This window comes from Neomonachus schauinslandi, chromosome 8 (genome assembly GCF_002201575.2).
Source record: "Neomonachus schauinslandi chromosome 8, ASM220157v2, whole genome shotgun sequence".
Lineage (NCBI taxonomy): Eukaryota > Metazoa > Chordata > Mammalia > Carnivora > Phocidae > Neomonachus > Neomonachus schauinslandi.
In genome coordinates, this window is record NC_058410.1 from 65,958,560 (window position 1) to 65,983,035 (window position 24,476).

Below are 24,476 nucleotides of genomic sequence, written 5' to 3' on the forward strand. Positions count from 1 at the left end.
ATCCCTCAGGGCACCTGGGTGGTTCAGTGGTTAAGGCTCCCACTCTTAGATTTCAGCTGAGGTCATAATCTCAGGGTCATGGGATCGAGCCCAACGGGCATATTCCATGTGGAGTCTGCTTCAGATTCTCTCTCTCCCTCTTTCCCTCCCCCACTCATGCTCTCTCTCTAAATAAATCAATAAAATAAAATCTTTAAAATCAATCAATCAATCAATCAATCCATCCACAAACAGTTTTGGGATGGTGGGTCAATTACTTGCCCACCAAAAACAGCCCTGGTCCCAACTCCTTGGTCTCTCCCTGCCCTCCTAGAATCTGCGTGAAAGGAGTGAAGTCCTGAAAAGAGTGGCAGGGTTTGGGGGACTATGCTAACTCTACCCCCCAAAACATACACAGGAGCTTTTGATCTCATTAAAGAGAGGTGAACCAGCAATAAGAAATAAACAACAAACAAATAAATAAAATAAAAGAATCCCCCTGGCAGGTGTTGCCTCAGTGAACGGACTGAGGGTATGAGCAATGCCAGAAGCACAGAGCCCAGTTAACAGAATAATACAAAATTATAGGGGACAGATAATGTATTTTAAACTTAAATGCTGTATTTTATACCTAAATGTCCAAGTTACTTTAATCACTTCATTTACAATCATTTTCAGCCTGTGCTCTGTCCCAGGTTGGATAATGCAGGAAGGGGAAGAACAGGAAGCAGCAGGAATGCATATCTCCTGGATCTTTTTCTCTTTCTTTCTCTTGGAAAAAGCTGATGGACATGACTTTAAAAGCTTTTCTATCTTTGCCATGATTCATATTATCATTCATGACACTGCTTACTACTTCCTATCCAGTGAAATGGGAAGACGAGTTTGGGCAGATGAAACATTTGTGGGCTTGTCTAAAGTAATTTCCTTAAAAACTTAGCAGGATCTTCTACACATATAGTCATACACTGGATTTATGACCAAAGCTTTATTGCAGTGCAAGGCAGAAGAATGGATCTTCCCAAAATGTTGCTGGGTTCATTGGATAGTCTACAGGAAAAAAAAAAAAAAAAATTCATCTTGATCCCTACCTCCCACCATAAATGAAATCAATTCTAGGTGGATTGAAGATCCAAATGTAAAAGGTAAAACAATACTTATTTTAGAGGAAAACAGAAAGAAATATCTTTGTGACCTTGGATTAGGCAAAGATTCTTGAACAAAATGCTAAAATTACTAATCACAGAAGAAAATAATGATTAATTGGACCATATTAAAATGAAGAATTTTGGGGGTTGCCTACTTGGCTCAGTTGGTAGGGTATGTGACTCTTGATTTCGGGGTTGTGAGTTCAAGCCCCACACTGGGTATAGAGCTAACTTAAAAAAAAAATACTCATCCTTTCTGATGGCTGAGTAATATTCTATTGTATATATGAACCACATCTTTTTTATCCATTCATCTGTTGAAGGACATCTCGGCTCCTTCCACAGTTTGACTATTGTGGACATTGCTGCTATGAACACTGGGGTGCAGGTGCCCTTTCTTTTCACTACATCTGTACCTTTGGGATAAATAGCTAATAGTGCAATTGTTCATATATACAATGGAATATTACTCACCCATCAGAAAGGATGAATACCTACCATTTACATCGACATGGATGGAACTGGGGGGGGATTATGCAAAGTGAAATAAATCAAGCAGAGAAAGACAATTATCATATGGTTTCACTCATATGTGGAACATAAAGAATAGCATGGAGGACCACAGGGAAAGGGAGGGAAAATTGAATGGGAAGAAATCAGGGAGGGAGACAAACCATGAGAGACTCTGGACTCCAGGAGACAAACTGAGGGTTACAGAAGGGAGAGGGATGGGAGGATGGGGTAACCGGGTGATGGGTACTGAGGAGGGCACATATTGTGATGAGCACTGGGTGTTATACACAACTAATGAATCACTGAACACTACATCAAAACCTAATGATGTACTATATGTTGGCTAACTGAACATAATAAAAATAAAAAGTAAAATGAAGAACTTTTTTTTTATTCTTATGTTAATCCCCATACATTACATCATTAGTTTTAGATGTAGTGTCCCATGATTCATTGTTTGTGCATAACACCCAGTGCTCCATGCAGAATGTGCCCTCCTCAATACCCACCACCACGCTAACCCATCCTCCCACACCCCTCCCCTCTAGAACCCTCAGTTTGTTTTTCAGAGTCCATCGTCTCTCATGGTTCATCTACCCCTCCGATTTCCCCCAATGAAGAACTTTTTATCAAAAGATGTGATGAACAGAATGGAAGGCAATCCACAAAGTGTGGTAAGACATATATATCTGACAAAGGATGCCTATCTATATATATGAAAAAATCCTACAATTTCTAACAAAAAGACAACTCAGAATAAAAGGACAGTTTTTAACAGACCCTTCACGAATTATGATATTCTGATGGCCAGTAAACATATAAAGGTGTACTCAACTTCATTAGTCATCAGATAAATGAATATTAAAACCACAGTATGATATCACCACACAGAATGGCTAAAATAAAAATATGGAAAATATTAAGTGTTGGTTAGTATATGGAGCAACTGAACCCTCATACCTAGGTGATCTGATAGATGTATTGAGGAAAGAGAAATTACCCTAGGCATTTTAAGTTGAAGAGATTTAATTTGGAAATTAGGCACCCACAACAATTTGTGAAAGTTCTTGTATTAGTTTTAGATAATTGCATAATAAGTTAGCCCAAAGGTCATCCGCTTACCACAACCAATATTTATTACCCCAGGTCCTAGGGGTCAGGAATCCAGTGCCACGTATTTGAATCCTCTGGCTCGGGGTCTCTCACTGGCTGCAGTCAAAGTGTCAATTCAGGGAGGATGTGCTTCCTAACTCACACACAAGACTGTTTTTAGGCATCATGAGATCTACTTTCAAGATCATTTAAATCAAATTTCTTCAGCTTAAAATGTCTAGGGTAGTTTCTGTTTCCTCAGAAAACTATAATTTATACACTCCCTGCTCTTGACATATTATCTCTGTTGCGTGAAATTTCCTTTCCCCTATCATCTTTGTTTATCTGACCAGGTCTTCTGTGTAACCCCAAATCAATCTAAAATGCCAGTCCCTTCTAGAATGCTCTGCCAGTCTGATTTACTGCTCTGCATACATCTAACAGATCACCTCTGTCATTTAAAAGGCACTGTCTGTTAATTGTGTATATTTCTGTCATGTACCATTAGGGAGACCATTTCCTATTCATTTTTGCATACCAGTACCTAGCCAAAGGCTAAATAATAGAATGTGCTTTGTAAAGTGTGATGAATGAAGGGAAGGAACAAATAAAAGAGAGAAGGAACAAAGGAGGGAATAAGAAAGGACAAAAGGGGGAGATGGCAAAAGGAAGAGGTAACCCTAAAACCAGGCTTTAGTCTACTAAGTATAGTCATTACAGTATAATGTTTCATAATCTGAGGGATAGGACATTCTATGGTATCTCATGATGTGGCAAAGACATTGCAAGCTAAATGCAGAAGAAAATAATAGTAGAAGGGGTCAGAGCTAGAATAAGGTACACCTAGGCTTGCTAAAGAAAATACCTAGATCTGTAGGTGATGAAGGGGTCTAGAAGGGCAGGTGGTATTTATTGGATAATGAATAAATATTTGATGGGAAAAATGGTACTCCATATAAATAGTTGAGATCAGACAGATTCAGAAAACTATAGCAGGTGGCAGGCAAAAAAAAAAAAAAAAGGCACTGAAGTGTGGTGAGTAGAAAGGCAGGTAGCAGATAGTTCACATCATGATCATTAAGAAGAAAAGCCTAAGAGGCCTAAGGCATAGGGCTAGGTTCTAGAACAGGAATCATATTGGAAGGATGGATAGTGGAAGTTTACTCAAGGGATTTACACTTAATGGGCCAAGACAGGGATTTGAATACCAGATTTAGAAAACCAGATATAGGCCTTGACTCAATAATGAAACACTGGTTCTCTGAGTATATAACTCATTCTCCTTGAATTCTGCCTCCCTAAGGCTAGGCTTAGTTTGGATAGAGACCAAGGTGAAAGCCTAGTGGCTTCTACTAGGTATAGAGAAATATACAAATATACAAAAGCCAAGTAGATCTTAGAAATGATACATTATATGTGTATCTGAATAGGTTAATATTTCTGGATCTGTGTTCAGTATTCCAATCAGTTATCTTTAAGTAAGTAAATGTGATAGGATAAGCATTTACTTTTAACAATGGGATACATTCCTTATAAAAAATAAGCTTTGGAAACATTTTAATTTTGAATAACAGATATTACTAGAGAATATATTTCATGCTAACCTATAAAATATGAGAAAATCAAAATTATATATTGTCACAACTGTACAAAAATATATACCATCATATTCAAATTTCATATATAACTTTAAAGATCTTTATATACATATCTCTAACAGTAAAATTTATATAAAATTTATACTTTCATTATCTGGTCAAAAATGGATCTATTTTTTTAAGCCTTAAACTTTATTAAAGACATTTAAATGGGTGGGGCGCCTGGGTGGTTCAGTCTGTTAAGCATCCAACTCTTGATTTCTGCTCAGGTCATGATCTCAGGGTTGTGAGATCCAGCCCTGCATTGGGCTCTGCACTGGGTGTAGAGCCTGCTTAAGATTCTCTCTCTTCCTCTCCCTCTACCCCTCCCCAATAATAAATAAAATAAAATAAAATAACAAAATAAAATAAAATAATACAATACAATACAATACAATACAATACAATGAAATAAAATAAAATACATTTAAATGGGTGAATATAGAGTAGATTTTTTGAAATATTCATTGTATTTTGAGGTATTTGAATACATAGAACTCTAACATCAATCCTAAGCTTGTAACTGCATTTTTTTTTCCTTTTTCATTCAGTATCTTTACTATCCTGTTGTACAGCCTTGGGAACAAGTATAGCCAACTGAGTCATAGCTGTTATTCTGTAAAATGGATACAACTACTTTTTATCTAAAATGTGATAATCTACTTGACAGTTTCCTAAAAGTACCTGGGGACGTGCATGTTATTACAGTATATCTTTATTCAAATTTAGAAGGTAATTATTTCCTCAAAAGTTTAATTCAAAAATATATGTAAATATAAACTGTTAAAATAAAGACAGAGATGTGATAGTATAGAAACATTAAATCCAAATTGAGATCTGAAAGTACTCTCATAAGGGGTCCTGTCCTCTTTATTGGAATGCAGGCTAATTTATTCTGTTCCTGTACTTGTGAGGTAAATAAAGGAGGTTTTGTCTTTTATGGTTCTCATCTATCCTTAAATGAGGCAACCTTCTCCCATGTTTTTCACATCTTTAGTTTTAGAGACTTTGCCACCGGAGCTTGCCTGTTAAAAGACTGACAAGAGACTGACTATCAGATATTAAAATACTTAATTAAACTGAGATTGACCTCAGGCATTTCATCAGTCTAAAATCAACTGGAGAATGTGCCAGGTTAACTCTACAGCTTTAGCTAAGCAATGCATCTATAAAACCAAACAATGATAATAATAACCCCATAGAATCTGAGATGGAGTGTAAATTTTCATGAAAATTTTCTATTTGATCTGAGTGCAGAGAGGGGAAAATGAAACAACCTTGGATAAGTCAGATGATAAAATCATATTGTACATTGAATCATCTTGTAGTTTATGGTCAATAATGTGATTATGAAGACATCATCACTGTTGACATGGCTGAAACCAACACTGAGAAAAACTGGCTAGTTTCCTATTTCTCTAAACATATGATCTCCTTGATTCTAAAAGGAAATATGAGTCACAAAGGAATCCTGCTGATGATATTTGGTCTCTTGAGTATTGGGCTAAGCTTTATTCACCTTCATATGTTCCTTTGTGCCTTTCTAAATTTTTAATAAATACTTGAAAATCCTATTTTAAGTAAGCTGGAGGCCCAACGTGGGCTGAACTCACAACAAGTTTGAGAACCATCAGTGGTAGAGCTCTTTTAGTTCATACTTACATAATTAGAACAAACACCATATCTGGGTTGCTGGGTTCAGAGGACTTGTGAATGTTAGGCATATGTCTTCACCTAGCAAATATTAAGCCTAGAATTCCCTTTTCCTCACAATGAGTACTCCTTGGAGATAACTCCAGATTGTTTACTTTTTAGTTAGAATCATCCTAATATTTCAGTGCTTCTAATATTGTTGAAACTCAAACGGGATTGCGTTGGGGACTTATGATACCTCTCCTCCCAGGAGGATCATTGTCTCATATAAATTTGCCCACTTTCTCCACAGAACAACATTATATATCAAGTCAAGGGGTTAGTATAAGGCACCACCTTTGGCAGTGTACAGAATTTCATCCTTGGTCAGTGCAGAGAGTACCCAGTTTTATAATGTTATAGGCTGGGTATACTATTTATGTATTTTTCTCTCTTAACATAAAAACTCTATTTCTGAATTACTTTGATATAAATTCCTACTGTTTGACCTTTTTTTAGACCTCCTAGAGAGTAGCCAGGCAAATTTTGATAGAATTTCATTTTTAGTATTAACCATGGCAGAAGGCTATGGTAAGAAACAGTTTCTGAAATTCTCCTCAAGCTAGAGAGTTCTAAGAACTTCACAGGATCCTTAAAACTCAGAACCATCAAGTCTGAGAGAATACTCAATCCCAACCTGGTCCTATTTCCTAGGTAAAAGACTTTTGGGAGTTAAGTGGGTGGAGAATAAGAAAGAGAATATCTGAGGTCTATCTAGAGACTCAGAGTTCCTCAGATGTTAAGTTTTAAAAAACTGGAGTGAGCTTTCTGCAATATAATTCACCTTCTAAGGTACTTTTGGAGCCCCTTCAGTTAACTTGGTCTCAAGAGACTGAAAGAGGTCATAGAACATCTCACAAATTTTTACGAAGGCCTTCATTTGGCTGACACAGGTACAAAGAGAGTAAGAAACTTAAAAGTGCCAATGGGGCAAATATATATTAATTATACGTATAAAAAGTTATATAGATATAAGTACATATAATTATATATTTAATTTCATAATTACCTTGTCTTTATTCAGTGTAGACTTGATTGTCTAGAACACCCAGAGATCCTGGTGCCCCCTGGTGGTCACTGAATCATCACAGATCTCCTCGACTCCTAAAATCCAAGGGTTTAAGAGCTAAAACACTGCAAGATGAGAAACTATGAGAGCATGTAGCAGGACTTTACATAATTTAAGCTAGTTCTTCCTATCAGTGCTGGTGACTTATGGCAAAATTAAATATAGCTAATGGAAAGGAAGAACCTTTGCAGGCAAAATCAAATTAAAAAAATAAATTCTTTTAAGAGTATTGTACATGTATTAAGTGATTGTGAGTATGATGTGCCACTTTCTCTGCTATATTTAGCAGTTCTTTTAATATTAGTCAAAAAATAAAAGTTATTTGACTCAACACTTTTGAATATTATAAATGAATAGAATATTTCCAAGTGACAGCAACATTCAACTGGACTCTAACAATAATGATACAATTTTTTTTTATCTGTTAAGAGGTCTTAAATTAACTCAGTAATTGCAGTTGGAGAATTATATTTGTTGTTTTAATAACAGTATCAATTTATCTGACCTTACAAAAATGAATAAACTTTTATAAAGGCACAAAATATAGTCTTGACTTACAATTTGATTCTTGACCTCTGATTTCCTATACAGATTTGGCTAAATCTGAGGCTTAGAAAAACAGGTGAAATTATGACTGTGTGTTTTATGAGCCTAGTTTATGTACATTTTTTACATTGGACTGCAAATAAATATTTTATATACACTACATAAATCATGCTAATGTAAATATGTAAATGATTTTCCTGCACAGTGGAAAGATTGTTTACATTTTGACTGAAATCACAAATAGAGAACCCAATTTTCTGTAATATCTATTAACTGAGACATAATGTTTCTTTTCTGTTTATAATCAGTTTCTTCTGCACAGTACCTTTTCTAATTCAGTTTAAATTACCCCCTTTTCTGTGATGAACTTGCATTTTCACATTTACCAGCTGTGAATGCATTTAGACAGTAAGTGCAAAAGTAGTAGTTTCAAAAACAGCCCTTTGATTTCATTGTTGCTGTTAACTATTTAGTTTGGCAGCCTTGGATTTGTAACATACTGAAGTCTCAGATTGTACTTTATCCTCTAAAGGCCTGTTTACTGTACACACGTGCACACACACACAAACACACACATGAAAACGGCTTTTTATTTGAAAATTCGTGGAACTTATTCCCTGAGGTCATTATAGTTTACTCCTAAGTTACTATTTCTTCCTTAAAGTCATAGAATATCTTCCAGAGATAAACAGTGAGGTGAATATTAGTATCGAAGCATGTTAAAAGGAGATAACAGCTGTACCCTCATTTGGACTGTGTGTCTTGAATTTGTACATTTGTTTTCATATATGTATAGTTATGTGTGATTATTAGTAATGAGATAAAAATAACATGGTGCAAAAAAATTAGGTATATCTTCTTTGCATCTGAAAATAGGTATTTTTCATCTTTCTACTATACATGTATGATAGATGTTTCAAAAGAGGGGATATAAATGGAAATGTTAAAGTTTATCTCTATTTTTTTCCATTTTTAAAAAATTAGCTAAATATATGTAGGCTACTCTATCAACTGCATTGTACAATGAATACATAAAAATTAAAAAAACAGTTTTCGGAATTTCTTCTTTGGCTCACATGTGTTGATTGTATACACCATTTTGTATAGCTCAGGAAAATGATTTTTTTTAAACTCATTTTACATATACACACACCACATTTACTTTTCTAGAATTTGCTATACAGATAATAGCAAAAATCATAGATATGAAGCTAAAATAAACTATTTTTAAAGTGATAGAATGAAATTCACTATTGAATGTTATTTTAAAATATGAAAAGTTCTGTGAACTGATTATTTTTTATTTCAAGGGCTTCATGAAAATACGTTTATGTGCTTTGCTGTTAGCCAAATGCCTTCTATTAACAATATATATACGAAAATACATGCTGTGTAATACTGCACGATAAACGTTCTTTTGTTGACTAAGTCATTCACTTTGATTTAAATGTTATGACTTCTTTACCAATATACCTAGATACAAAAGAAATAAGGTTGGTAAACCTAAAAATGGGTATCATTATGCAATTCTGCAGGGAAAACTGTCAGCAGCCTGGCACATGTGCATTTAATGTGAAGCCTCTTGTCTCTAAAAATAAAAACAAGGCTGCACATGCCCCTATGTCTGACAGAAGGGACACAATAAGGGGACTCCCTATACCACCTACACTCATCAGAGTGAAGGATGTTACTTCTTTGGTTTCCTGGTTTAATGGAAAGTTATTTGTATTCACATCACTGAGTATTAGTCATTCAATAGATGAAAGGAATATTTTAAACTTTAAAGGCTACCTTGGTGTCATTGTAAGTAGTGGGGATGAGACCCTGGAGAAAGTGCTGAAATCCTGTAGAATTATTTTAACTATTAGAAGTGGTTTAATATTTGTGAGTTTGTGGTTCTGAGATTAATAGTTTTATAGCATATGTGTGGAGATTTATGTTTTTAATTATGTTTTACCTTACAATTTTTACTCTAAAGCATCTGTTTGTGTAAATACCACTTGATTTTCTCTGTAACACATGCACTCTACATTTTTTTGTCTCTTTTCAAGGTTAATCTATTAAGCAGTTTACATTTTCTATGCATCCTTTAAAGGGCACTTAAGATGCTTTTAGATATAATTTCTAAAATATTTAATTGGCATAATGGCTAGGAACAAGTAACATTTAAGAAATAAACTACAGAAGCAAAGAGAGGTTAGAGAAGGAAATTTCATTTCTTTCTTCTTTGTAATTGCATTAAGCAAGTTAAAACTACAAGAGACAATTTACCATAAAATAAAACGTAAAAATCTGGGGATCTGTCATCTCTGAGAAGTCTTTGCTATAAATACCAGAAACAACTCAATTTACTTTATATTTCTATATAGAAAGGATAGGAAAAGTTTGGAGTTTTAGGCGAGATCAAACTTTGTGCCTCTTATAAATAAAGGCAAATCATGAATGACAGATTTTTTTTTTTTTTAAGAGAGAATTATAGGACAAGAAGAACACGGAGCTCATCTTAAACATGTGATCAAGTTACTCTGCGGTGACCTTTGAAATTGGTGATTTGGCAATTAAGGTTTTAAAGTTCTTCCTCTTATTACATTACCCACCTCTTGAATTGCAAAGTGTCCGAAACTGCCTAATGGTAAACGGATTTCTCTACGGAGGCGTCCTTGCTATTTTAGTTGGATGAATTCAACTGGAGATGTTGGTTACACTTTTTATTCTCAGTTTCCCTTGAAAGATTGAATAATAATAATTATATAATTGAGTAAGTATTGGAATGTATCAATTTGTGAAAGAGGTCTTGCTTTATTAATTTAATGCGTGGTAACATTCTTTAAAATTAAGTGTAATTTATGCAGCGAAATGGGAAACGTTCAAATTGGGGCGATCCAAGGAAAACCTCAAAAAATACTAAAACATGTAAGAAAAGTGATACGGAACCTTCTAAATGTTCTCTCTTCGCGTCCTACTTCACCCAACAAACTATTGTGAGATGATAGGGCGGGGGTGAGGAGGGCACCTAAAACAAAAGACTTCCTTTTTCCACTCCCTTTTCTCTGTTTCTTTTGCCAGAGCTTGTTGCAAACTCTTGGAAACACTGTTTAAACATAATACATTTGGATACTTTTATTCTTCCAAAGACTGTGCTGGGTGGTGCCTAGAGCTGACTGATGTTGAGTAACAGAAAAAAAGAAAAGTAGAAACCTTTCAAGAAATGAAAAGAACAGTTACCCGACCCGCGGAGGTTTTGAGTAACAAAAAAGTAAAAGGCACTTTACTTAAAGACACAGCTTATTTCACTTCCCTAGCTCCGTGCTTGATAGCTGAGAGATGGCTTGCATTGCCTCTGGTTTCTAAAAGGCCACGAGGAGTACCGCTATATATATAATACTCTATGTTGGGAGCGTTATTCTCGGATTGATTCTGCTCCACGAAAGCTGCGGTTGCTAAAAGCCGAGTGCCCACAGCAGCACGCACCTCGGCTGCCATCCGTGTCCTCCCTTCCCGAGCATCTAGCGAAAGCTGGGAGCTCAGACCCTGGAGGGAATCCTAGACCCGCAACCTGACTCCGCTCGCAGCCTATTGGCTCGCTCCCCGAAGCCCGCCCCCGAGGCCGGGGCGGCCTTTTCACCGGGACCCGCCCCTCGGCCCTGGGAATCGCCGCCCGGCAGGCCGGCTGCGCCTGCCAGTCAGCCCGAGTGGCGGAGGCTCTCTGCTCGGAGCCCCGCCCCCTCCCCCTAATTGATATTATTGGAGTGTGGAGCAAGCGGCCGGTCTGCAGTCGGAGACTTGCAGGCAGCAAACACGGTGCGAACGAACAGGAGGGGGAAAAATAAAAAAGCTAAACGTGGAGCAGCCGGCCGGAGGTCGAGCAGGGGAATCGATGCGAAAAGCGCAATAAAAAATAACCCACTTCGGAGCAAACATCATTTAAAAAGCTACGACTCAACTGAAACCTAAAATAAAACCTGCTCATGCACCATGGTTTTTCAAACTCGGCACCCTTCATGGATTATTTTATGCTACATCTGGCTGCTCCGCTTTGCACATACCGGGGAGGCGCAGGCTGCAAAGGAAGGTAAGGTGATGGGAACGCAAAGTTTGTTCTGACTTATTTATTTAGCGGTCTACCTGCATGAGCCGGCTAGTCCGCGGGGCTGCCGGCCGCGCCTCCGGCGCGGGGCGACCCTCCCCCGCCGGCTCCCCGCCCCCTCACCGGCCCCGCTGCTCCCGGCAGGCGGTCGGCAAGCTGGGCTACTCCGAACCGCCTTCAGCCCGGTGCCCGGGGCGTCCGCCCGACGGGAGCGGGATTTCTGGCGCGGGCAGTCCGGAGGGCGTGAGCAGCAACGGAGAGCGGCGAGCGAAGTGGGGTGGTGTGTGTGTGGCGGGGGTGGGGGGAGAGCGATGACCAGCGAGCTTGTTCTCTAGGATCGTAGGCGGGCCAGATCTCTTCTTCTAGCCCTCTCCTCTTCCTCCTCTCGGTGTTCGCCTCTGGTGGGGTAAGCTGCGGCCGGAGTTAGTCGGAGACTGGGGAGTGCAGCTTCTAGTGTCTTGGCCAGCCCGTCGGCGAGCGGCTGGTGTCCCGAGCCTTCCCACAGGGCCCTTGACTTGCGTGAGCTCCGAACGCTCGGGTTACTAATGAAGTGCTCACTGCGTCTGTGGAGGAGGCGCGGGCCTGCGGTTGGCGCTCAGCCGCCGGCGCGGAACAATAACGCCGCGGAGGTGAAGCGAGGGAGCGGTGCGCGCCCCGCGGCGGGGACGTCTGCGTTCAGCGCGCGCCGCGCGTGGGTCTCGGCGGCCGCGCGGACAGCCCGAGTCCATCCGGCTCGGCCCGCCGGGAAGGCAGGGGGCGGGCTGGGGCTGTGGAACTGATAACAAGGTGCCGCTTGGGCGACTACAAGTCCCCAAACATCTGCCCGGCAATTGAGTCCGAGTGGTCAGACCTTGCGAAGGATCTGGATCCTGAAGGCTAGTTCTGGGTGAAGAGAGGAGGTTTCATTTGGGCGGCTAGATACACCTGCATATGGTTATTACTATTATTATTATTATTACTATTTCTTCTCCTTTGAACCACTGACAAGGTAAAATACCTTTCGGTGCCTGTAGTTGGAGCTGGGGAAAGATAAATCTTCTCAATGGAAATGTCTTGCTTCTTGAGCATTGTAACAATCTCCACCCCCCCACCCCCGTCTTCCAGACTGTAACTCTAACGTTGATTTCCCGTTATTTAAAAGCAAGATACTAATAATTAATTATTCCTGAAGTATGGAGAATGGAGGAATCTGTTACCGGATTTAGGTCATGATGGTGATGTGGGGCGGGGGGGAGGGGTTGTGTTCGATACTGGTTATCTCTTTACGTAGCCCTGAAAACTTAGTGATTTAGTGCTGCTTTTTTCCATTCTCTTCGTGCACCCCTCGTCTTTCACTCAAACCACACCGCCCAGCCCAACGCCACGTCCTACTTCTTGAGCCAGCCTGACCTTCTGACCCCAGTTTCCACATCTGCAACCAGTGTTGACGCTGAACCCATTCAGAGAAATTTTCAGAGAAAACCATGACTCCGAGCTGTCGGTTACGCGTTAGCCCCCAACCGACGTCTGCCAAAAACACACACCCATACACACCAGAATGCACGTTTCTACTCGCATGACACTAGCGATTAGGAACATTCAATTCTGGAACCTTGTACTGATTGCTCCGGAATAGCGGGACCTGAGGAAAAGTTTGCACCGCTGCGGCGAAGCCGGGCGCGCAAGCTCACGCAGACCCGGCAGGAGTTTGAGCTATAAATAACTGCATCACTAGGGGGAGAGGTTCCTGCAGCCAGAATGTCTCGCTCGCTTGCTTTTCTGTTCTGGGTGCAAGATACGTGAAGTGGATTCTGATTCTAGGAGGCTGAATTCTTTAAATGCAGAAGTGAGATGTTTAAAAGGTGGGCGGGAGGGCGAATGCGCCCCGCTTCTCAGTGGCGACGCTCCCAGCGCGCAGCGTCGATCAAGAGCTGCGGTTCTGGGAGCGAGCAAGCCCGAGGGGCGCCGCGGCACCCAGGGGCGAGCGCTGGGAAGCGCCTCGAGCAGGTGCCAGGCCTCCCAGGTTGGCCGAGGGTGGATGGAGGAAGCTGAGTGACCTCCTTCCTCCACTTTCCTCATACGTGTTCTCTCGGGAGGTCCGTTCCCGCTACTGGGAGGGAATGTATAAGTCAGAATCTGACGTTTGGAGGCGAAGTGCAGCCGCTGTTTTTCCTCTTCGTAAATGCCGCCGCCGCCTCTCCCTCAAAGGAGACGCTTCCCGAAAGCCTCTTTCCTCCTCCCGGCTCCTTCTGGAGCAAGGGCGCCACTGGCTCCCTGGAGGGTCCAGGCCTGGCGGAGGCGTAATGGATGCTCGGCGCGGCGGGCGCGCCCGTCTGGCAGCCCCTGCCCCGCCCCGCGGAGGGCCCCGCCCCGGCCCCCGCCGCCGCCGCCGCCGCCGCTGCCGTCGCCGCTACCCGCGCGGCCCTTGGCTGGCTTGGCCCGGGCGCGCCCTGCATCTTGCCCTTGTCTTTACCCCCGCGCAGCAGGGAACGGAGTCCCGGAGCCCGGGCCTGTGCGCCCCAGGTCCTGGTCGGCCCCGGGGTACGCCTCCGTGGGCGTGAAGGGAGGATGGCGCTCCGCGCTCTGAGCGGGCAGGCAAAAGCGCGCACTTGCGGGTTTACCCAGAGAGCAGACGACGAGGAGACACGCTGGTCACTTTAGAGCTGCTTCTGATTAAACGCTCAGGGCTGGTTTCTGTTTTGTTTTTATTTGTTAGTTTCTCTCTTAACATGTTTGCCATCATCACCCCTCCGCGGTCCCTTGGTTCCCACCCCAGACAGTGCTGAGGGGTAACGGAATGGCAGTAAACAATCATCACATTGCTTGTTTTACTCTCCAAAATGACTCGAAGGTCACCTGGGTTTAAAATCCACTTGTGTCCTGTCAGTGCAGAAGACAAAAATAATAGTAATAATAAATCATCTCAAAAGGAACCTGGAACCCATGTTGTTTCGTTGTGCTAACTCTCTATTGTTGAGGACAAAAACAAAATAAACTTTAAACGTTATATAAATTCACTAGTCCAACGATTTATTGATGTTCCCAGTGCGAAATACAACTTGGTATTTTGAAAGTGTGCATTCCACCCCCCCCCCCCCCCCCCCGCGAAAGAGAGTCAAGTATTTGTGACCGAGGTTTGTGCTTTCATGGTCTTCCCAAGAGTCTTAAGTGTAAAACATTTTTGCAAAAAAAGTGTTTCTTTATCTATGTGTTTTCAGTTGCAGGCAATAACCTTGACTAGAGCAAAGGAGTTGAACACATAATCAATGTGTTCCTTTGTTTTCTTAACGTAACAAATTTTCATTACCTTTTAAATATACTTTTTTCCTCTAGTGATTATTTAAAAGTTCATATAAGCATATATTTTATTTAAGTCCAAATTTTAACATTTTTCTGAGGTTGATGTTATGCATATTTACAAGCTTGGAAATATATTCAGTATTATTTCTGGACAAGTTGATACATTTGTTAAAAATGCTGTAGAGTCAGAAATATATATAAAGAATAAAAACTCATAACTGAATCAGTACAAGCAAAGTGAATGCTTTAGGAGAGTAATTGTCTTAAAAAGCAATAAAATATATTGAATTGGAGGTATGATATGTGTCAATGTGTAATATTTGAATACATTATCTTATATTAATACTGCCAAGAGCATTTGTTACATTTATATACATGTAAATGAATTGTTTATGCTTTTTGATAATATAAAAGTGGAATACAACTGTTTTTAAAAGTCAAGTCAGGAACAAAGTCAAGTCAGAGTTTAAATATATCATTTTGAAAATTAGCTAATGCTTTGAAATATTTGGAAATTTAAAAAACATAGAAATATTGAAAACAGATGTTTGACTAACCCAGAAATATGTCTTGGAAATAATGGGCAATTTATTTTTCTCATGATGACATTGCTTGATACAGTTTTCTATTGTATTCATTTTGGCTTAAGTGAAGATCCCCTGTGGAAAAGTTTTTAAAAAATAAACTCCAGTTCTCAAAAGGCACTAGGAAATACTTTTGGCACAATATTACAAATTAATGACTAGCTGAAGATAAATATGGAATTACATTTTATTATGTTCATGTTGTTATATCTGACAAAATTTGGAGTGCTCAATGGCTTATAAAGTTTTTTAAAATATATAATTACTATAGAATCAATATATCACATGCAATTTTTACCATCATATTTTTAAGTTTTTAAACTTATTTTAATATTTTAATTAAAAAATACCAAATATAGTATAGTATTTTAATATCTTTTCTCCTTAAGAAAAGGGAATATACTTGTATCAGGTGGATATTCATTTCATCATTCATTTACATAAATAACTGTTAATATATCTTAGATCATAAAGTGATACTTATATAGAAATTAGATTCACATTAATAACTTTTGCAAATGTGTTTACATTTTTCATGTAACATTTGAAAATAAAACTTTGTTTTTCAGTACTACTGCTGGATTCTAAAGCACAACAAACGGAGTTGGAATGGATTTCCTCTCCACCCAATGGGGTAAGTGCTTCTCCTCATAAAATATCACTTTTTATTTTTTAAAGTAAGAAACACAACCTCCCTCTCCCTGTGGAATTATTCACATTCTTCATATTTAAACTGTTTTAATTCCAAATGTCTCATTCAAAATTTTGTTGTGTTATAATGAGACATTGAGTTCTTTGAGTAAGAGAAGGTATACTTAGTACTTGGGGAAATGGATTTAAAAAAAAAATCTTTATAACCATAATCATTTGAGTTCTTATTGTGAGAGGAATCATACCTCAGGTTCCAGGCTATAAATGCTAACTAATTACAGGGAACATTTCCTTCACAAACTCACTTAAACCTCTTTAGTTGCTTTATACTTAATCACTAGGTAGGTTGTATGTAGTTCTTTAAAACAGTATGTGATGTGTTTCTTCTTTTAAAAACAGTTCTAGTATCATTCAGAGTACACTTTAAAAGGTAGCTGACAGTGTAATATGCTCCATATTTTAGCATGGTATTTACTGTAAAATATTATTTGGATTCTCCAAATTTTTATCATGTGCTATCTGCTGTTATTAGTCAGAAATGATGGCAGAGCATGTATATATTATAGTAAAAATCTGCTACAATAAATAGGAGTAAAAGCCTCCCAATAAAAATCTATGAAAATATAAGTAATTCTGACCATTACATTTCACATGTCACGATAGGTATATTATTTACTTAATTTTAGTTCAACGTCTTTGTCTTTAGGTCTTATTTTAATTGTAAGAGAGGGCACATACTTCATCCCTTAGGAAGAAGGGGGCTGCGAGAAAGGAGAGTATATATCTCATTGTTGTTTAAGTTGATCTTCCTTACAGTAAGAAGCATAAGTGAGGATATAAAAAGTGTAACAAATTTTGCAAAGAGAAGAATGAAAATCTGAAAGGGAATTTTGAGTATAAGAACAGCATAAAATCAATATGTCATGAACTGGAAGTCAGTAATGCAAAATGTGAACAATGCAAATCTCCTTAAAATATTCAGATTTTTTTATTGAATTAATATTTGAAAGATTGCTTAAATGATATTGTAGTTATCTGTATAGGTCAGATTAAATTATGAAAAAATGACAAGTATTTTACAGATTAACTATAAAAAGCGCACTGAGTTTAAGGTAGGAGTATCATACTTTTCTTGTAAGTGGAATAGTTTCCATGAGTGAAAATATACATTTTAGGAAGACATTTACAATAAAAAAGAAACACCTTTCTTACCAATGACAGATGTAGCCCATTTTCTACCATCCATCAGTTAAAACAAATAGAGATGGAGGATAGTTTTTATCTCTAAGGAGAAGTAAACTGATTCAGGATTGTAGTGATTGTAGTATTTCATCAATGTAATCCACGAAATGATAAATTATGACTGTCTATGTTATCTTTGACTCAAATGGGCATTTTATCAGTCCAAATATCTTAACAGTTAACCCTACATATCTGTAGGAATCAACAGATAATATTAGGAAATGATAATTGACAATATTTTTTTATATATGAAATGGATTGGTTTGCATGCTATTAAATATCTTGCAGGAAATAAAGTGTTATTAAGATACATTTTTAGAAAATATTTTCATAAGTATACTATAAAAGCACAGTATTTGAATTAAGACTTCTTTCCTGATGGTGTCATTTATAGAAGTGATTGCAATCTCTTAGAAAAGTGAAATAATAAAACAAGAGTTGTGTTAAATGCGTTTGTGTAGTCTTACTATTTGTGATCTATACAATCGTTGTCTTGAAATTTTCCCATCAGGAATAAATTTTTAAATAAAAATTAAAATAAACTGGGTTTCAAAAGTAGTGAAATTGATTTTTCATACATAAAACAAAGTAATATGATTGTTCTTGAAGTTAGAAAAAGGAAACCTTGAGATATGCCTTTATAATAATTAGCCTTGGTTTCTTTAGGCTGGGGAATTGTTAAGAGCACATTTATCTTTAGAGCTTTTGATTTCTTGGTAGATATCATTATTAGTTTTACTTTTTTTAATAATTTCAATCTGACTAAAATCTCCGCATCCAAGTGGATGAATTTGGGTACATTTGGCTAAGTGCCATTCATACAGATTATAACCAGCTAACTGAAACAAAGGGAAATATGCAGACCATTAACTAGTCACAAACTCAAGTTGTGTTGAATAAAACCTGCACATGATAATGGGTTCTTTGCTGCATTTGAGGAGTTTTGATATGTATAATAAAATTGCAGCAAATATATAATGTCATACAAAAATTTTCTAAGTTATAGTATTTTGCTAATTTGTCAGTTTTCTAAAAAACAGTTTTAAAAGTAGATATTAATATTTTAAAGTATTTTAATAAATTAATCCTCTAATCAAGTTTTACAAATAAAACTCATTACCACATGCTTATTAGTTTATTTACTTTCTGCTTTTCTTGAAAGGATAGTTTAAATATTGCATGCTGTGTGATTTTGGATTTGAATACTAACATTTTCATATTTGGCATTTTATATTGGGGAAATGAATACAAGTAGATGATGATTTCACTATTAAGGTAGCCTGCATATAAAATGGGAAATTTTGTGATAATGGTAAGAAAGGACATAATCAACTGTTACGTTAGACTTCTAGGAATATTTTAGGTGAAATGAATTTGCTAATGAGCGGTATAGATATTATTATACATGGCTTTATAATGTTTAGAGTTTTGCCAATTCTGCCAAACGTATTATTTTCCCTTTTCATGAAAATATATGTTTGCTGTAGTATATATTGCATCAGTATATGAATGGACATTTTTAAATATGTGATATTTCTCCTGTCAAAAAGCTTATTACTGAAATATGATCCAGCATGCTGATTTTCTGTGTACATTTGATTGTCTATTGAAAGCAATTTATTTATGAAGATGAATCATGCTTTTATAACTACTTATTTATAGTTATGTGGCTTATGTACAGTATTATATATAACACTGCAGTAAATAAATAGCTCTGTAAAATGTTACTCTCTTATATCTTATTTTGGAAAGATTGTAGAAGATTTTGCATTGTGAATATCAACATGTTGTGGGCTGCTTTTACATTTCAGAGCACTCTTGGCATTTTCTTCCCTGTGTTTTTTAGGTGCTCTAAGTTTAACATCAGCACTTAAAATGTCAACTGAGTTATCAGAGATTCTGCCATGTAGCCATATGCATATGCATTAAATGGTAATTTAAATGATTGTGTTATGCACTTAGTCTATAAAAATTATAATCTCAGTGGAGACTATAGACATAAGCAAACATGTAAAAAGAAACACTAATACACTAGCAAACAGATATTAAACAAAATGAAATATTTATTGTATGTACAAACGATGCAGGCAACCTGAATGATGTTGCGCTACCAGGGTGAAGCTGAGCTGAGAGTCCTGTCTTCTTAGGGTACAGTGTTTGCCAGGGTAGGAATCTACCTAACTCTTTCACAGTTCATCATGTGTGCTATGCTAACGATGCCTCATGTGCTTTCAAAATGAAAATGTTGTTTTTTTTTGCTGAATGACTTACAGCCTTTTTAAAACATTTTACAGTGGGAAGAGATCAGTGGGTTGGATGAGAACTACACCCCGATCCGAACCTACCAGGTGTGCCAGGTCATGGAACCCAACCAAAACAACTGGCTGCGGACTAACTGGATTTCGAAAGGCAATGCACAAAGGATTTTTGTAGAATTGAAATTTACCCTGAGGGATTGTAACAGTCTTCCTGGAGTACTGGGAACTTGCAAGGAAACCTTTAATTTGTACTATTATGAAACAGACTACGACACTGGCAGGAATATAAGAGAAAACCTCTATGTAAAAATAGACACCATTGCTGCAGATGAAAGTTTTACCCAAGGTGACCTTGGTGAAAGAAAGATGAAGCTTAACACTGAGGTGAGAGAGATTGGACCTTTGTCCAAAAAGGGATTCTATCTTGCCTTTCAGGATGTAGGGGCTTGCATAGCTTTGGTTTCTGTCAAAGTATACTACAAGAAGTGCTGGTCCATTATTGAGAATTTAGCTATCTTTCCAGATACAGTGACTGGTTCAGAATTTTCCTCTTTAGTCGAGGTTCGAGGGACATGTGTCAGCAGTGCAGAGGAAGAGGCGGAAAACTCCCCCAGGATGCACTGCAGTGCAGAAGGAGAATGGTTAGTGCCCATTGGAAAATGTATCTGCAAAGCAGGCTACCAGCAAAAAGGGGACACTTGTGAACGTAAGTAATATGTGCTATTAAAATTCCACTTTGCATTTTTTTCTATTTCAGTATCAGAGATTTTGAGTAATAATAGTTATTTAAACAAGTGAGTCTGTGCTACACCAGCATTTCCGATTCAGCCGATCTTGAGTGAAGTCACTGTTGAGCTATCAAATGATTCCCCACAGTGATATCTGCACTAATGGTATGCAATAAATATTGGCAATAATAACATTCGTTACTAAGATTTAATTTGCCCTATGTTTGACCTAGAAGTCAATAGTTGCACATTGGTCTATGAGATTTAAGAGAGAGAGTGAACAGAGTGAGGTGTGACATCAGTCAGGACTCAATGATAGGGGATTCCTCCTGTTGTGAAATCTGTATTGTCTGGACTTGTAAGCAGCAGAAAAAAGGAGGTTATGGGGCTGCTAACGAGCTCTACTGACAGGGTACATACAAATATATTTCTAAACTTTTAGGATTATTTTTAATAAATAATAAAACTTTGATACAAAAATCATCAAATTTCACTTGATAGATCTTTAAAGTTACTTCTGCCAAAGCCATATTTCCTTTCTGGACTAAATAATAAAACAAATGCTTTTCTGATAAGTCATGTTATAATGGACCACATTTTTTGTGGAAGTGGGCCAAAGCAAAGCTTCAGTTATTTTAATACATCAGTTGGACGTTCTCTATGTTTTGAAACAATAATAGCATACAAATTAGTGAACCTTTTCCTTTGTTTTTTTAAAACTGGATTTTCTCTTGTATAGTGTTTTGTAGTCATTATAATTGGCCAGTATTTTTCTATTTAAAGCTGTGTCACATGGATCTTCAAAATTGATATTGTTCTGTTTGTGCATATCCCAAAAAATTCTATAATAAGGTTATATTATTTATATATCTTTTAACTTATAAGTTATAAGACATAATCCATTCTGAAAAATAACTTTTATGTATTCTTTGTACTTCAAAGCCGGCAACATAATTTTAATGACTGCAAATCCTAGTTAATTTAGAAGGGACTAGAGCTAACGGTAGTAACTTACTATATGCAGATACTCTTCCATATGCTTTATATGTACTAGTTCATTTAATGAGGTAGATTTCATTTTCATGTCTATTTTACAGAAAAAAGAAATTGGTAGTATCAAGGGTAAATTGCTTGCTTGTAATTACTTTAGGAAGTGATATCTGCCTTAGCTTAGAATCGGATTCAGGACACACTGATTCCCGAGCCTGGGCGTTTAGCAACAATATTGACCTGGTTTCTGCACAAAGCAAGGAGAATCCTAGCAAATATTATTCCGTTTCATTGTGAATTCAAATGTCTTGATCTTAGTAATTTGCTGTATAAATCATATTACTTCCCCCATAAAATTCTTATTCTAGTAGAATATTTGAAGAAATAATAGTTTAAAAAGTATTTAGATCTTGTTGTCCAACACAGTAACCAGGAGCCACACATGGCTCTTAAGGTTTAAAAATTGGCTATTCTAAATTGAGATGTGCTGTAAGTATGATTTGCACACTGGATTTCAACGGCTTAGTACAAAAAAAAAAAAAAGGAATGTAACATATCATTAACAATTTTTTATGCTGCTTACATAGTGAAAGGATCATACTTTAGATATGTTGGGTTAAATAAAATAGAATGTTAAAATTAATTTTAATTGTTTCTTTTTATTCTTTTTTAATGTGGCTACTGGAAATTTAAAAATTACATCATAGCTCATACTATATTTCTATTGGACAAACTATTTAGATGGAGTAACTGAGCAAATATATTTTTCTGTCCTGATTGAAGAGTTAAATACTTCATGTGGATGGCCGCTAGCATATAAAATACCGAGGACCCAGCACTCAATTGTCATCTGTGTTATAGCTAATGTTGTAAAGTGAACTCTGGGCAAAATAGATGCTATAGGTTTGGGTTCTATAGACCAGTTTAGCAGCTTCCTTTGACACCCCCCCGAAGGAGTCAAACCTGTCTTACCCATGTTCTCGTTCCCCATCACTTACAGTGGTAGGGTTTCTTATTGAAGAGATCATCCTGCAAGTTCCATATATGTGGAAATCAGAAACTGATGAAAATTTATCAGTACTAGTAGGCGGAATGCTATACTACTGGGGATGTGTAGACATATTCTTAGTGAATTAATGAATTCAGTGAAAAGCAGTGTTCTTATTGACTGGAAGTTAACAACTGTTACTTGATAATAACTGTAATAAGAAAATTTATGAACATACTATTACACCTTAGCTGTAAAAACAGCTGATTTGAGGAGAATGCAGATTTTGGTTGATGTGAAAATGGAATTTAAACTTTTGCACAATTAAAAATGGGAAACATTATAAATAAAGCAGGAGTATTTACAAAAATGCCCAATTAAACCTGGCTAAGGAAAGTCTAGGAAATAACATTAAGGTTCCTTATCTTTCAAGGCTTAAAGATTTTTAAGGAAAATTATTGTATTTTTTGTATCATTTTGTGTAATTTAACCTAAATGATTTCTGCATTTATTTGTTAAAAACAAACAGGAAATGTTTGCTTTTTATACTTACAAGTATAGAACTTAGTAAGAAAAACAGTCTTTAACTGCAGTAAGGACATTTACCATGAAGAAAACGCTCCCAATTTCTTCCAAATCAGCAAAATAATCTCATTAAATGTGGTACTATTAAAATTATCCACATTTATTTATTTCAATTTCAAGAATTGGAACCACATTTGAGTACCAAAATTATTGTCACCTGCAAATCACACTCAGGTAGTTAAAAATAAAGTAAAATGACTTCACTGTCTTCTACATGAATCCTGCATTGAAGTAGGTGGAATTAGGTATTAGAAAGAGTTCATTAAAAAACTGTGATTAGTCAAGATGCCTCCTTATGTTCAATTGAAGGAGTATGTGTGCACAGTTTTAAGTCAAGTAAATTGTTTATCACATAACTTTCTTAATTTTTGACCTTGGTGATGTTGACACAGGAATTAAAGACCTTATACTTAACTTTGGCACTATGTTCATTTGCAAAAACACTTCCCTCCTTGGCATAATTCCAGTGCATTGCTGTGAGAGTACTTGCCTCTGGAATCAATCCAGGCCTGCCTTTATAGTATTTCTCCTGTTTCCTTTCAGGGATCCTGTTAAGAGTTTGAAAACAAATTCCAGTCCCATATTGAGGAAAACTGAAGTGTTTGGGAGAGGATGCTAGTGAGTCCCTAGCCAAATGAGGGTGGTTAGCCACTTAAAGGCATGTCTATGAAGGCACATTGTAGAGTGGAAGTCCACGGTGATATTTGCTAGGGTATAATTTGAAATATGAACAACTGTGAAAACTTACCACAGTTTTGATTATTTGATGTAAGAGCTTTTTTTATTTCTTCATGAGTTTGGGAAAAAACCTCAATTTTGAGAACCAAATGTTTCTCAAGCTTACTAATATATGGAGAACTTCTGTCTAATTCTTTATTATAATGCTTTAACGAAGACATCTCTTCAGTCATTTAAAAATATGTAATTCCAGTTGGTTAGCAGGCTTTTATTGTCAGAAGGTCATTTTAAAAAAATTAACCATCAGTTGACACAGCTTCTATGCAAACTAGCAGATTATATTTTACATATATAAATATATTCAGAAGACTAATAAAATTGTATTATGAAATATATTTTGAAATTTTTGGAACTTCTATATAATTAGATTTCATTTAAAAAGCAGAACAGTATTTGTCAAAGTGTGGAGCTTAGTATTATAACGGCTTTGTATGGGCAATTTGCAGTTTACACTAAACATCGTGTTCATTTTATCGATTAGTGCTTACCATATCACTAAGAGAAGAAAATATTTTTTGTGTCTTTTAACATATGAAGAAACTGAGGCTCAGGGATATTTATACATAAGAAAATTGGGTAGGAATCCAGTATCCTGTTTACCAAATCAAATCCTTTTTCTTCACTGCATTACACTGCATCCTAAAATTTGTCCTGGACTTCAACCAGTGGA

The 24,476-nt window shown here is 37.2% G+C and overlaps 1 protein-coding gene across 7 annotated transcripts in view; it reads left to right on the forward strand.

The window, feature by feature from the left end:
• Nucleotides 1–11,636: 11,636 nt before the first annotated feature.
• EPHA7 (EPH receptor A7) overlaps nucleotides 11,637–24,476 on the forward strand; it is a 166,375-nt gene continuing 153,535 nt past the window's right edge. For 6 of the 7 annotated variants that reach the window (XM_021693107.1, XM_021693109.1, XM_021693110.1 and 3 more), the window contains exons 1-3: nucleotides 11,652–11,748; nucleotides 16,196–16,260; nucleotides 19,814–20,483. In XM_021693107.1, coding sequence (XP_021548782.1) covers nucleotides 11,652–11,748; nucleotides 16,196–16,260; nucleotides 19,814–20,483 — 832 coding nt within the window. Of the gene's footprint in view, nucleotides 11,749–16,195; nucleotides 16,261–19,813; nucleotides 20,484–24,476 lie in introns of all 7 variants that reach the window. The other variant, XM_021693111.1, reaches the window with a different exon arrangement.